Source organism: Solanum verrucosum, unplaced genomic scaffold, assembly GCF_900185275.1.
Source record: "Solanum verrucosum unplaced genomic scaffold, falcon-dt-bn FXZP01000222.1, whole genome shotgun sequence".
NCBI classification, from domain to species: domain Eukaryota; kingdom Viridiplantae; phylum Streptophyta; class Magnoliopsida; order Solanales; family Solanaceae; genus Solanum; species Solanum verrucosum.
This window is the reverse complement of record NW_026020027.1, coordinates 1,647,391-1,662,755: the sequence shown is the minus strand read 5'-3', so window position 1 is coordinate 1,662,755 and position 15,365 is coordinate 1,647,391. Positions and strand designations below refer to the sequence as shown.

At 31.3% G+C, this 15,365-nt stretch overlaps 4 protein-coding genes across 4 annotated transcripts; 1 reads left to right on the top strand and 3 right to left on the bottom strand.

The window, feature by feature from the left end:
- Nucleotides 1-639: 639 nt before the first annotated feature.
- LOC125821267 (probably inactive receptor-like protein kinase At2g46850) lies at nucleotides 640-3,041 on the bottom strand. Its single transcript, XM_049500685.1, has 3 exons — nucleotides 2,285-3,041; nucleotides 2,033-2,116; nucleotides 640-1,724 (listed from the first exon to the last, which is right to left on the bottom strand). The coding sequence occupies exons 1-3, from the start codon at nucleotides 3,039-3,041 to the stop codon at nucleotides 640-642; spliced, it is 1,926 nt and encodes a 641-aa protein (XP_049356642.1).
- A 3,914-nt stretch (nucleotides 3,042-6,955) lies between these two features.
- LOC125821286 (probable purine permease 4) lies at nucleotides 6,956-8,101 on the bottom strand. Its single transcript, XM_049500703.1, has one exon. The coding sequence runs from the start codon at nucleotides 8,099-8,101 to the stop codon at nucleotides 6,956-6,958; it is 1,146 nt and encodes a 381-aa protein (XP_049356660.1).
- A 1,545-nt stretch (nucleotides 8,102-9,646) lies between these two features.
- Nucleotides 9,647-10,600, bottom strand: LOC125821125 (probable purine permease 4). The gene is given in 3 exon segments (XM_049500531.1): nucleotides 9,647-9,822; nucleotides 9,825-10,441; nucleotides 10,443-10,600. Coding segments are annotated over 3 exon segments (951 nt in total).
- Nucleotides 10,601-13,187: 2,587 nt separating this feature from the next.
- LOC125821124 (probable purine permease 4) lies at nucleotides 13,188-14,438 on the top strand. Its single transcript, XM_049500530.1, has one exon. It carries the CDS (start codon nucleotides 13,188-13,190, stop codon nucleotides 14,436-14,438), a length of 1,251 nt encoding a protein of 416 aa, XP_049356487.1.
- The last annotated feature ends 927 nt before the right edge of the window (nucleotides 14,439-15,365 follow it).

Genomic DNA, 15,365 nt, shown 5'->3' with positions numbered 1-15,365 from the left:
TCTGTCCCCTCATTTCTACATTGTTCATTTTGTGATTTGCTCCATTTTCTGGCACTATGAAGTTCCATTAACGATGAAGGTCAATATTTATGTCCAGATAAGGCAAGCATATTAGGATAGAAGGTTATTAGGTAGCATAGCATATACAATATGAAAGTAAACAAAGTCATTTTATATACCGTACGTCTATAAATCTATTAAGGTGATTAAGAAGACATTAATAATGTTCTTTCGATTTTAATTATATAAATAAAGAGAGCTTTAACTAATAAAGAAACTATTATAGAGCTACATCTTTTTATTAAGGGTAAGTTGGTAAGAATATATCTCACTTTCTAGGATACGTAGTTTTCTTAAGGAGTGTGCCCAAACTAAAAACATTACTCTTATTTTGAAACGAATGGAGTAATTTGTTAAAATACAAACTGCAATACTATCAGGATATATTACCATTTTTCAATGTGATTTGGAAGTTTATTGAAACAAAAATAGGATTGCTTGTTTATGCATAAGAAGATGGAAATAACAGCAGCAGGTAGGTTAATCATTACTGTACATAATTACAGCATGTCAATAGTGTGAGAGCCTTCCTCTTTTTCCAACTAATTTAATGCACTGACAGGCGGCCGTTGACATAGCTTAAGAGAACCCTCTGGCTGCAGGGACATGTATTGAATCAGGAGACATAGATATCATCTGAAGAAGGCTTGAATTGGAAAAAGTTTCTTCAAGATTATGAGTTGATGGACATCTCCTACTTCTACCATCAATTCCATCTTTTGTTATGTGAACAAGTTCTCTTGAAACATCTCCAATGTGAAATTTCCCATTTTGGCAACCAAATATTATGCATCTTGTTGCAAGGTCTGCAACTATCTCTATCTGTTCCCTCCGGAAAATAGGCTGCTCGTGATAGTAAAGACGTGGATCGACTATCTCTTCTAGCTTCCCGCTTGTTATCTTCTGTAAAGCTATCTTTGATGGAAGATGATCTGAGCTGCTACCTGTAATAACCTCCAAAAGAACCAACCCCAAGTTGTAAACATCGCTATGCTTTTTGTTATCGGTGTTTGCATTCGTGGGGAGCTCTAGCCCAAAAAGTTTTACGGTCATGTCCTCATCTAGGAAGATGCAACTGGCGTTGAGTTCATGATGTACGATGGGGGGACAAATCTCACACTGCAGGAATGCAAGAACATTTGCTGTTTCAGCAACAATGTTTCTTCTGTGGTGCCAATCGAGGCCTCGTTTAGTTTCATCTTTAGTTTGAAAAAGATGTTCTCCGAGCGTTCCATTAACAGGATACTCATACACCACTAGTGGGGTGTATCCAGAATCAACAGACCATCCAAGAATGTGAGGAATATTCTTGTGTGATACAGCATGTAAGGCCTCCACTCGTGACAAGACCTCGACGAGTTCTCTTTCACTGTCACATTGGAGTCTGTGTACAGCTATCCTTGATCCATCCACTAGAGCTCCAGAATATAATGTAGCTTTGCCACCACCATGATCAATAAGTATTTGCTCATCTTGAAAACCTTTTGTGGCCTGTTCTAGCTCATGGTAAGTAAACATTCGAATTGTACAAGGTTTCTGGAACGAGACGTTACCCTGACTCCGTGTCATACTAGAATGATCAAATATGTCCGTCTTCATAGGCCGTCTTAAAACACAGAAAAGTGCTGTCAAGGAGGTAATGGTGAGTGCTGAAGTGAGAACTCCTGTGGGATATATGTACACACAATTGCTATGAGTTAAGAATTACGGCATAATACATGAGTAGACACTCAAACTTAGCCTCAACTGACAAGTAAGCACTCCAACTTTGAGTATGCAGATCTAGACACCACAACTAATCTCCACTGTATCAGTTGAACACTCCCAACTTACAAATTGATCATTTAGTAAACTCCAAAAATTTTGTCAGTTGGGAGACCAAGTTGAGGTGTCTAGATGTGCACTCCCAAAGTTGGAGTTAAAAACGTGCCGAATTCAATTGAAATTACAGTCACTAGTACAAAGTACAGACCAGCTAGAATTTTTGTTTTCCTTGTGCCATGACTAGTTGAGTAACATGCTTTGCCATATGCTTCCTTTCCTTCTTTGATGCAAGCTGTCAAATAACTCACATTCTGTTACTAGTTAATCATGGAAAATAAACTCTATCTGTTGTGTAGGTATGTTATGTCAGCATATATAACTTTTTTACACCATAAAGTTAAGATGACCGCGTATAAACAGTTATACTCGTTAAAACAACGTTAAAGTTAAATGAACTCACATTTGAGGCAGCCTACTCCAATAGCAAAACCATCACCTACATATCCATCTTGGCATTCACATCTAATCCCGGAACGAACAGTTGTGGCATTGATGATATCTGCATTGGCAGCACAACTAGCTGTGGTTGAATTTCCTGGAACAGCCCACTCCAACTTAACACCGCGTTTTCCTATTTGATTGGCAGATATGTCAACCCAAGACGAGAATCCCCTGCATCCAAACTGGGAAAAGACAGAGAAACCATCTGCACTCCAAACACTCCTATCAGATAACGGATAGCAACATGAAGGATAGCTGTTTCTACCTGGGGATCCATCACAATGAGGCATTATGCTTTTCTCGCAATCTGGTTTACACAATGATGAATCCTCACAGTCATACAATCCTAAGATATTATCTCGAGATATACCAAAGTAGTCATTTCCATTAAATCCAAACGACTTTAAGTCGTTGTACTGACGACAATAAGTTGTGTTTGGGAAGTCGAGAAGCACTCCATCGGAGAAGAAGTGGAGAATTCGATAACTTTGAGAAGCAATGTTGAGGAAAGGTGAGGTTGAGTTGATGCACGAAAGACGAAAATCATCTGAGAGTGATGAATTACATATAGATATATTCATGTAGAATGGAAATGGTATGTGAAAATTCCCACATTTCTCACCACAAGATGAGAGGGAATGAGCAGTGGTAAAGAGAATAGTGAAGTAGATTTGGACTAGAATAATAAATGGGAAATTAGAATGCAGGGACAACATCTCCCCGGTGCAAAAAACTCTGCTCCAACCAAGGGTCTGAAAAAGTTCACTAGAACTCACAATAGATTCCTTCTTTCAAATCGAACCTAGTCAAAAGACTATTCTAAACACAACCATACCAAGTCCCTCCTTTCCAACAATAATCATTTCATCAAAAACCAATTAAAATGGCATAGTAGACACACTGACTACTCTAAACGATATTGGCAAAGAAGAAATCACTATCTTCCCTATAAACTTGCCTATACATTACCTTGCTACTTTTCTTGTATAGATCACCAACACACCATGACTAGGGATCTTGTACTAAAAGAATATTTCACGAATATATTAATTACAATATATTCAGTTTAGTTTCATAAATATGGTCCATCGAATAATATGCTAATGGCAAAAGATATTCACTATCTTTCTCGTATGTGTGGAAATCTTGAATTTTAACTTGAAATTGAGGAGTCTATTTGGAAGAAAGGGCCTTGAAGACAATTGGTCTGAGTAATGGGGTACATTTTTTTAACTGGACACGTGGCTAGTTGGGAGACTCACCAGCTCGAACAACCAGGTCTCGTTTGAAGAAGAAAAAAAATAAAATATACTCTCTCCGCTTAAAATAAGTGTCGATTAACCAAAAAATATTCCCAAAATAATATAACCAAAATTAAATATTAGACACCACATATAGTATTATATACACTAATAACATATACGCACGCATACAAGAATCAAGAATGTATCAATATATATTTGCTATAAATGTAAAATATATATAGTTATGTTTTATAATTATTTAAGAGCACCACATACAAGAAGAACATACTCGTTCAGTTGTTCCTTATTTATTCAATATATTAATAATAAATATTACTTATTAATTAGCAAATTAAGAGAGAAGTAGTTTATAAAAAATCATCATTATTGTTAAATCACAAATTTTCAAACTTATTGGAACACTAGTAGTCAAATTTATGTTTTCAAATCATGGTTAATAAGGTTCATTTTAATAAAAGAAACACTTTGATTAATATAGGGAGCGCAAATTACGAACTAGACAAGTAAAATAGAAGGATTAAAATAATACTTCTTTTCAAAAGAAAATCTATCTTAATTTCATGTCTATTCAAATATCGTCATATAAAATGAGATAAAGAAAATAAACTAAGAAACTATATGATTTTCTTAAAAAAATGTAGCATAAGAATAATTTTTTTAATTAAAAACATTTAACCAAAGGAAAAACTATTTAATTTCTCAAACAAGAAGTCATATAAAATTACAGTTGATTAGTGTCTCTGATATTATATGCAATAATTACTTAATTCCATATTTGAAAATTTTATATTGGGGACAATAATTCCGTATTAAATTAGTAATATGTACTCTCACGTTGCAGGTAAATCTCTTAGCCATTTACAAATTGAACAGAAATAAATGATTTTTTAAAATTTCTTAACTGTAAAAATAAAAATATCTTATGTAGGAAAATATAAAAATTAATTATAAAAAGATCATAAAACTAAAAAATAAAAAATATAAATGACCTACAAAACCAATTCTCCTATAAAAATATTATTTTCTCCATCTCAAATTATGGACTTTTTTGTTACGTCTCTTAAATATTAGTAATTCGGAAGCCGGCTTTTGCCTAGTTTACCTTCATTCATGTTGTCTATTTAAAGATATAGATCTATCTTCATTTGGCATTTAAGCTACAAATTAGGATTAAAATAATAATAATAATTTTATCTTTTGCAAATAATAAACAACTTAAAATAACTATATCGAGATTCGTCTTATTTGAGTATTACGGTATGTTAGGGTGGCTGTATTTACAAGTAAATAAAAGGTAAATAAATGGTAGCACATATTACAAACCAATTAAGCCATACTATACTTTTTACGCATTAACCCTTCGTGTGATCATTTAGGTGTCAAGGTTACCACAAAAGTTTAGCTCCATATATAAAATATTTTGTGTTTGCATAAAATTTGAAAAAGAAAAACTGCATCATAAATAAATATTAGTAATTGCAATATTCTTCTCGACTCAAAGTGTGACCACGGATTGACGTGAGGGCTGGAGCGAACTCCGGACGAATATGAAGCGCATGGATACAAGTTATGTCTTGGAATGAAAGACAATTCCAAATTCGCTTTGTCTACGAACAAGGAAGCTATAAGTAATGCAACTATGAATCTCATGGAGAGTTCGATCCTGGATCAGGATGAACGCTAGCGGCATGCTTAACACATGCAAGTCGGATGGAAAACACGAAAAATGGTGTTTCAGTGATGGACGGGTGAGTAACGCGTAAGAACCTGCCATTGGGAGGGAAACAAACACCATTTTTTCCCAACAATATCCTTATTGCAATATTACATCTCGACTCAAATGCATTTTATTTATTTTCATATCATCATTTTGATCCATTCGTACCCAATTCGACCTGCACTTTACCATCCTTAGAATATCTAAAAAGAATTTAAAAAAAGAAATAAAGAGATGGTTTATATCTTATATTATTATAATAATTATTATTGCTATTATTGTTATTATTAATATTGGTAGAGGAAAATTTGATTTATAAATGTATGTTAAACATATTTGTTTGTAATATATTATTACTTCAGATCTGGTTGTAGAAAAAAAGTTACTATATTAATATGAATTATGGTTTACATGATTTATAGTATTTGAAGGAGGCAATATCTCTTACCTTTTCTTGTATTGTTCATCGATTTTTATCCGTTATTCTATTCATTATTTCGATTGTTATTTATTAGTTCAATCACTTAAATCAAAGATCATTTCATAATATTTATATTACTGTGCTGTTGATGAGCTTTTTCAAATAAATTCATCTGGCCATATATACTTTTTAAATTATCTATTAAGTTAATTTCTTGTTTAGCCACTTGATAATTAATATTGATGATGATTTTTGGTACATTATGTTTGTGGTTTAAGTCTTCTTTTACTTTTTTTTTTTAATTTCTATTTTCTGATTGGTTTATTCGTACAAAGGATCGTTATATGTAATATTAATTAGTCTATGTTTATTTGTCTAATTACATATAAGTTTTCTTTCATTCAATACAACTTTGAGTCATTTCGAACAATAAATATACTGTAAAATACTCATATTATCATTATTTTTTAAGGGATATGTAAAGTTAGAAATGAACAAGTAAAAGCAAACCTAGGAGTATAAATTATATTCATACCAAATACATTCTTAATGGTGTATTTAATTACTACAAGCGATTAGATAATACAATAAAAGTGAGGTCAAGTTTAAACTTAATTATACAATAAAGGTGAGGTCAAGTTTAAACTTAATGGCCTTAATTATTTTCTACAGTTTATTTTGGTCATTTGTGTTAATACTAATAATATCAATGAAGAAAAAAAAATCCTCAAATTTAAGTAGATCCTCTTTTATTATACTTGTTGGTGCTTAGACATTAATAAATATGATTACACACATGTCATTTGATATTATTTCTTTTTGATAATAATTATTCGATATTTGATAGCTATTGATTCAAATATTTCAATTCATAACTAGTAATCTTGCTTCTGCAATAATGCCGTAATTTGATCTAAGAATGTGTTAGTAAATTTCAGTGAAATTACTAGAAATGAAAAGTGATAAGTAATATGAGTATCAATCATTTTATCACCATGCGTTCGATTATTTTAAATAAAATAAAAAGATAGATGTAGAATAAAAAACTTTTCTTTCTTAATATTTTTTCCCCAATTCTCCCTTTTGCTTGTTACAAGGGATTATATATCTTCTAATGAAGATTTGGGTACATGCATGACAATATTAGAACATTGACTCATAAATAAATAAAAATAAATGATGACATGATCTATCATCTTCAGACATTGCGCAGCGTTACGATTTGTTTCATGCTACAGAGTGTTGATCATCAATGTCTGTAGAATCCTCTTTCTTCTTCTCCTCGTCTTTTTTTTTCATATATATTCCATACAAATACGAACCAAATCCCCAAACACATAATATAGTTGAAATTATTTTCATAACACCAAAATTATCCCCAAACACTATAACCCCACCCAAAACATTAACAGCCATTAACGCCGTCATGCAAACTCCCCCTGTCAACGAACTTGTTATAAACACCATCCCAGCAGTACCCATAAAACAAAACTGCCACGTCAGCACGTTTAACATTACTGTTATCCAATATGCTTTTTCACCCAAATCAAACACATTTTTGCTCTCTTTTATCATCTCTGAAAATCCACTGTCTATAGCCATTCCCAACATTGCAAAAACGGTAGCTGTTAATTCCATCACCATCTGCATGTCCATAACCATAGAATAGCAAGAAACTATTTTATATATTTTTTCCATTAATGGAAGATAAAGAGAGAATAACAATCCAGCACCAAGCGTTGAAAAAAATCCTATGAAATATTTTGTTCTAGTAATACCCTTTGGTTTGTCATGATTCGAATTCAAGCCAAGTAGAACTGAACTAAGCGTTAGTAAAACAACACAAGTGAGATTTGCAAATGTGATTTTTTGTTTCACAATAATGACAAAAGTGATAAGAGTAAATACTAACTGTGACGATAAAACAAGAGAATTAGTCGAAACGGAGAGGTAAGAATTACCCCAAGAAAATAAAAGGTTGTTGAGACCTAAGAAGAAACCAATTACAATAGAAAGTAACAACATTTTGGGAGTGAAATTTGTAAATGGTTTTCTATGAGTTGATTTAAAAACATAAAAAGGTATATAGATAGGGAGAAGGAGAAGAGGGAATCCAGCAGATTGGACCCAAGTTGAAACCCAACGACTATCACCTTTGTGGTTAAAATAGAATTTTGACAGTAGAGATGATGAAATCGAACCACTAAAAAGTAACATATAGTTAATTACTAGAAGAGATATGTAGCGTTTATTAATGTTTGAAGTATTACTAGCAGTACTACTACTTGTTTCTTCGAGTTCATGATCAATTTGGATCATCAAATCATTTGTTATTTCAGTTTGATATTGATGATCATGACCTACAAACTCCATGGAATTTTATTATTAACAAAAGAAAAGAAAGAACAATGAAACTTTGGTGGATGAATATAATGGGGGTTTTGGTGAGGGTATATATAGTGGTTTCGCTATCAAAAAGTTGATGAAAGTCAAACAAAAAATAAATAAAACATTATATTAGATGTATTAGTAATCATGTTTATTAATGGTTATGTATGACTAAAGAGAAAACCTATTTAATGCTTTCTTCATTATCATAAATGACCAGTGGGTGGGGGGAGGGTACGGGGTTAATCGAATAATCGGTTTGAATTTGCGCAAAACTTAGTAGAAAACTCAAATATTGTCACATTTATGATTAATGTATATCTAGAAATTCAAGTATAATTTCCTGATATTACATCACATATTTGGCAAACTTTCACCTGAGCTACATTAACCTATATTAACATAGGACTAATTAAATAAGTAACAATGTACATAAATTAACTAGCAGGGTTAAATGATAAGGAATTTAAATGCAAATACATGACATATATCTATTGGGTTGATGATGTAAACGTGTAAACTTTTTTTTTACACTGAATTTCTCAATTGGTAAAGCCACTTTTTTTCACTTTAAAATAGGCATATGTTTTAAGTATATGCTATATATACTATGCAATTAAAGGACCTAAATCGTGTTGAAGAGATGATCATTATATTCCACACAGACATGTTCTCTTTAATGTAAAGGCAGATTAATCTTGTATTTTCTATTTAAACGTTGTGATCGAGCCCTTTTATGAACCTTGTGCATAGCAGGAGTTTTAGTGCACCAGACTGCCCCTTAACTTATTTGTATTCTAACTAAATTGATCATGGTCATCACAATACGCATCCCATATTTGGTGGTAGTATATATATTAATATACCATGGTATGGTATATAAGACTTTCAACCTCAACACAGGACCCCATTTCCTACCCGAGACTTGAATCTCGACTCAGGATTAGAAACCTAGACCCAAGATCCAACCTAGGATCAGACTCCTGACCTTGAACCTAATCCGTAACCTGACTCTCAATCCAAGATTCAACTCCCAATCACTTATTTTTCTGAAAAATATTATTTTTATTCATCTCAAACATACCCTAAAAAGAGAAAAAGATAATTTGGGAGTACTCATTCTTTTATAATAAAAAAAGTAGTAGATATCCATATTATTTGTTCGTTTACCCATTTTTTATTCCTATTGAATATGGACTAATAGAATATTTTATCAATTTTTATCAGATCCATATTTTATCCTCTATTATCCGACTCAATCCACCTGTTTGTCACCACAACTATCTAGTACCTTAAATACAAATTACTACTATATATATATACCTATTGATGTAAGCCAAAATAAGTAAACAAAACCCTAAATCTTGGAACAACAATAAAAGATAGAAAAGATATAGATAGATTGACAAGTCCTTGTTTCAAACTGAAAATTTTCTTCCAAAAGTCATAAACAACAAAAGAAACTAGAGAACATTGTCTCAATAACAAAAAATTGTAGAGTGATAACTTGTCAAATGACCATTATTATCCTCAAGCTACAAATTGTTGTTCTTCAATCTCTTTCTTTTTCTTCTCCTCCTCCTTCATTTTCATATACATTATTCCATACAAATACGAAGAAAATCCCCAAATACACAGCAAAGTCGAAACCACTTTAATTCCACCAAAATTATCTCCATACACTATAACCCCTCCCAAAACATTAACGCCGTCATGCAAACTCCTCCTGTCAATGAACTTGTCAAGAACACTATTCCAGCAGTACCCATAAAACAAAACTGCCACGTCACCACGTTAAACATTACCGTTAACCAGTATGCTTTTTCTCCTAAATCAAACACATTTTTTCCCTCTTTTTTCATCTCTGAAAATCCACCGTCAATAATCATTCCCAACGTGGCCAAAATCGTAGATGATAATTCCATTACCATCTGCATTTCCACAACCATAGAATAGCAATAAACTTCTTTATATATTTTTTCCATTAATGGAAGATAAAGAGAGAACATCAATCCAGCACCAATTGTCGAGAAAAATCCTATAAAATACTTTCTTCTCGTCAAACCATTTGGTTTGTCATGACTCGAACCCAAGGCCAATAGTACTGAACTAAGCGTTAGTAAAATAACACAATTGAGATTCGCAAATGTAATCTTTTGTTTAACAATAATGACAGAAGTGATAAGAGTGAAGACTAGTTGTGACGATAACACAAGATAATTAGTCGAAACGGGGAGGTAAGAATTACCCCAAGAAAATAAAAGGTTGTTGAGACCTAACAAGAAACCAATCACAATAGAAAGTAACAAAATTTTAGGAGTGAATAAATAGGGAGAAGGAGAGGAGAGGAGGGAATCCAACAGATTGGACCCAAGTAGAAACCCATCGACTATCACCTTTGTGATTAAAATAGAATTTTGAGACTAGGGATGATGAAATTGAGCCAATAAAAAGTAACATGTAGTTAATTATTAGAAGAAACATCATGTCACGTTTGTTACTAGTGTTTGTTTCTTTTGAAAATTCTGTTTGATTTTGATGAACTTGTTCTTGACCTAAAAATTCCATTGAATGAGAAAAACAAAGAACAATGAAAATTTGAACTTGTTATAGTGGATGAATATTGAGGGGTTTTGGTGAGTGTATATATATAGAGAGAGACTGATCAGTTATGATATATATAAGAGATTTACTTAATTAGTGTACTTTGATATATATTTTGGATTAAATTTTAAATTTTATTTTTAAATATTTATTTGGTCAAAGATTTGAATCAGGTCATAGATTTTGAAGATTTATCTTACATAAAAAATTTAACTTCGCAGATCAGTTTTTGAGAGAAACGTCACTTTCCATTACAAGAGTTTTTTTTAAAAAAATTCAGGTAAAATGCAAGTTCAAACATAACTTCACAAATTCTAAAAATAACAAATTTAAAATCATAAATTTTTAAATTTCAACTTTAAAATCTATAGTCAAAGGAGGAGTTTAATGTATTCATTCAACAACAATTTAAATTATGCTTTCACTTTATTTAAAAGGTTGCAATTATATAATTTTACCCTTAACAAAAAAACATTTAAATAATTTTCTGTTTTGCTTACAAGAGTTTTAGTTTATTCATAATTACATAAATACTGAGAACATTATGCGAGTTTGATATAGCCCATTTGATACCTTCGTATCTGAGAATCAACAAATGCGACTCCGCATTGTTCACAAAATTTCGGGTCTTCTTTTTTATCTCCGATTACTCGATAATTTCCACAAGCACAAATTCCGCTTTTTATAGTACCAAAAATTCTTTCACAAAATAATCCATCTTTTTCCGGTTTATTTGTTCACTTAACTTTTATTACAATATCACTATATCGTCCCTTAAAATAGAATTTCAGTTAGGTTCATAGGCAATACTCTTAAGATGCAAGAAGCGAGATTTAAATGGTTTGTGCATGTGAAGTGGAGGAGCATAAATGTCCTCCTGAGGATGGGTGAGAGAGGTTGATGCAGTGATAGATTTGAGAAAAGATCGGGTTAAATTGAGGAAGAATTGAAAAGAGTTGATTTGATAATATTGCATGATATCTTTAACTGGTCATAACTTTTAAATAGGATAACATGAATCAGTACAAAATCAAGACATGACCAAAAACCTTTGTGCTCTTCATAAATGGACTACGTAAGTATCCAATATCACAATCAACGTGTATTCATAAGCAGACTAATCATATGAATTTTTATCAATTGTGTTGATTTATGGTCTTAAAATATCTTAAATATCTACCTTATTAGTAGGCAAAAGGTAGAAAATAAATCCAAACACTATATCCTAATTATATTTTCTTTTTTAAATATACGATCCCTCGGTCTCTTTTTATTGGTCAAATTTTGACTTGACACACATATTAAGAAAATTATGATTGGTATTAGTGAATTTACTATTTTATCCCTATTTAATAGAGTCTTAAACATATTTACTCACTACATTTTTTAAAGACATTAACTCAATGTTAATAAATTGAAGGTATCATATACAGGTAGAAAAAAATTGTTCTTCCTTGATTTGTCAAAAATGACAAGTAAAAAAGAAATCAAATTAGAAAATATGTAACAAGTAAATATATATAAACGGATGATGCATCTTTTTGCACATATCATTTGGTCATTACTCACTAAAATGTGCATTAATCATCATCATCATCATGCATATGCTCATATGTTATATTGGATACTCAATTAGCCTATTTATGATTAGCCGAAAGGTTTTGCTTAGGCTTGTTTTTTATTAGATTTAAAATTTAAATTTTATGAATTTTATTATTTTTAAATAAATAAATTTTCGCAGATAATTTTGTTTGTGTTGAAAATATTGAAGTCAAATAAATTTGATATCGCAAATTTGTTTCATGAGACTTGTACCTAGGTAATCATTTTTCATTTTGTAACTCAAATTTTTTCGTATCGACTCCCGTATTTCTTTTTCCATCTATAAAATATATTGTTATGAATCAAGTCTTGAGAAGAATGTGTATGCTATATTTTTTATTCTCTATCTTTGTTTTGTTTGTTAAATTTTCTCTCTATAGACTTCTTTTATTTATTTATTTTTTATAAAACTTATATTTTTATTTGGACTATAATTTAGTTCAAATTCTTAAACTTTCAAAGTATTTATATTTGTTAGCATAAAATACACGTGTGTTGCACGTGTATGAGAACTAATATTTTAGAAAGAACAAATAAAATGTTTATCTTTTGAAACTCATTAATAAAAAATAAAATTATTTGATAAAATATATCAGCAAAAAAAAAGTAGTGGAAAGAATCCAAATCCAATACAAGGGGTAAGAGTAGAGTTTGCCTAATATAAGGGGTGTAAATTCTTAAAAGAATAAAAAGAAAAATACCACTTTAATATCTGTATATCCTTACTAGAGTCTACCTTTATATAGCGATGCCCCTATATATATATATATATATTCACCAAAAGCATATTTTCTCTATATAAGAAATCCCCCACCCTCCACCCCCATCCATCCATCCATCCAAACCAAATCTAAATTTTCTTTCAATGGAGTTTGTATCCCAACCCCAACAAGAAGAACATGATGATGAGAGAGGAAATCTAAAAGAGTTGATGATCAAAAATAGTGATGAAATTGTCCAAATCCAAATGCATCATGACCAGATTGAAGAAACAACCATGACTAGTAGTGAAACCACTAAAAAATGCTACATGTTTCTTCTAGGTATTAACTACATGTTACTTTTTATTGGCTCAATTTCATCATCTTTACTCTCAAAATTCTACTTTAATCACAAAGGTGATAGTCGTTGGGCTTCAACTTGGGTCCAATCTGCTGGATTCCCTCTTCTCCTTCTCCCAATTTATTTACCTTTTTATCTCTTTAAATCAACTCATAGGAAACCATTTACAAATCTCACTCCTAAAATGTTGTTACTTTCTATTGTAATTGGTTTCTTCTTAGGTCTCAACAACCTTTTATTTTCTTGGGGTAATTCTTACCTCCCCGTTTCGACTAATTCTCTTGTGTTATCGTCACAACTAGTCTTCACTCTTATCACTTCTGTCATTATTGTCAAACAAAAAATCACATACACGAACCTTAATTGTGTTATTTTACTAACCATTAGTTCGGTCATGTTGGCCTTGGGTTCGAGTCATGACAAACCAAAGGATTTGACGAAAACAAAGTATTTTATAGGATTTTTCTCAACGATTGGTGCTGGATTATTGTTCGCTCTTTATCTTCCATTAATGGAAAAAATATATAAAGAAGTTTCTTGCTATTCTATGGTAATGGAAATGCAGATTGTCATGGAATTAGCAGCTACCGTTTTAGCCACGTTGGGAATGATTATAGACGGTGGATTTTCTGAGATGAAAAAAGAGGGCAAAAATGTGTTTGATTTAGGTGAAAAAGCATACTGGTTAACAGTGATGTTTAACGTGGTGACGTGGCAGTTTTGTTTTATGGGTACTGCTGGGATGGTGTTCTTGACAAGTTCATTGACAGGAGGAGTTTGCATGACGGCGTTAATGGCCGTTAATGTTTTGGGTGGGGTTATAGTGTTTGAGGATAATTTTGGTTGGATTAAAGTAGTTTCGACTTTGTTGTGTATTTGGGGATTTTCTTCGTATTTGTATGGAATGTATATGAAAATGAAGGAGGAAGAGGAGGAGGAGAAAAAGAAGGATGATTCTTTAGAGAAGTTGATTAATAATGATAAAGATGAAGAGGAGAATATGACAGAACGCACAATACATGATGGTTTCGTGTTTTGTTTTTGTTTTTATTAGTAGTAATAGTTTGTCATAATGCATTTTTATTTTTGTTTTGAATCAGTGTTTTAATATTGTCGTGTATCTAAATTCTAAATCATCCATTTGAAGACAGACGGTCCCTTGTAACAAACTAAAAGGAGAATGGAAAAAAAAAAGTTCATTTTGCATCAGTAGCCTTTGTTTCTTCTCATTCTTAATTACATGGTTGATTTGAGTTCATGCAACCAGTGTGATAATTAATATGATTATAAGAGAGCTGACGACTGTTTATTATCTATGCGATCATGTCATATCTTGACTAATAAATATGAGAGAGAGGTTTTAAGGGTAAACTCTCTCTGACAAAATGATTAATACTCACATAGTTCTCATTTTCAGTGATTTTGCTATAGTTTATAATCATAATTCTAGGTTAAAGTTACGAGTAAAATCGCTTTGTTTGTGTCTAAATTTCTGATAGTGAATGTTTTCTTCTTTATTACGCATTGTGATTATTGAAACTATAGTGATATCGAATACCAGATAGTGTATAAAATAAAAACAAATCAGTTTACATGTTTGTGTTATCATGTTTATTAATGACCAAACACCAATAAGTGGAATTATTTAGATCTTTTAATAAAAGCAGATCTACTTTGAGGATTTTGTTTTCTTCACTGATCTTATCATTAGCACAAATGACTTAAATCCAAATCCATCAGTTAGAGAAGAAGACAGAAGAATATATAACTAAATTTTGTAAAAACATAATTAAGTCCATTAAGTTTAAATTACCAGTGAAAAAAAGATAACTCTTTTTTGAGTATTAATAGGTTATAAATCGATTAGTGGTGTCAATTAAATTGGAGATATATTAGAATGAATTGAGTTAATGAATATGTGAGTCATTAAGTGGATCAAAATGAATTGAATTAAAAAAACTAATGGCTCATAATTTTAAGA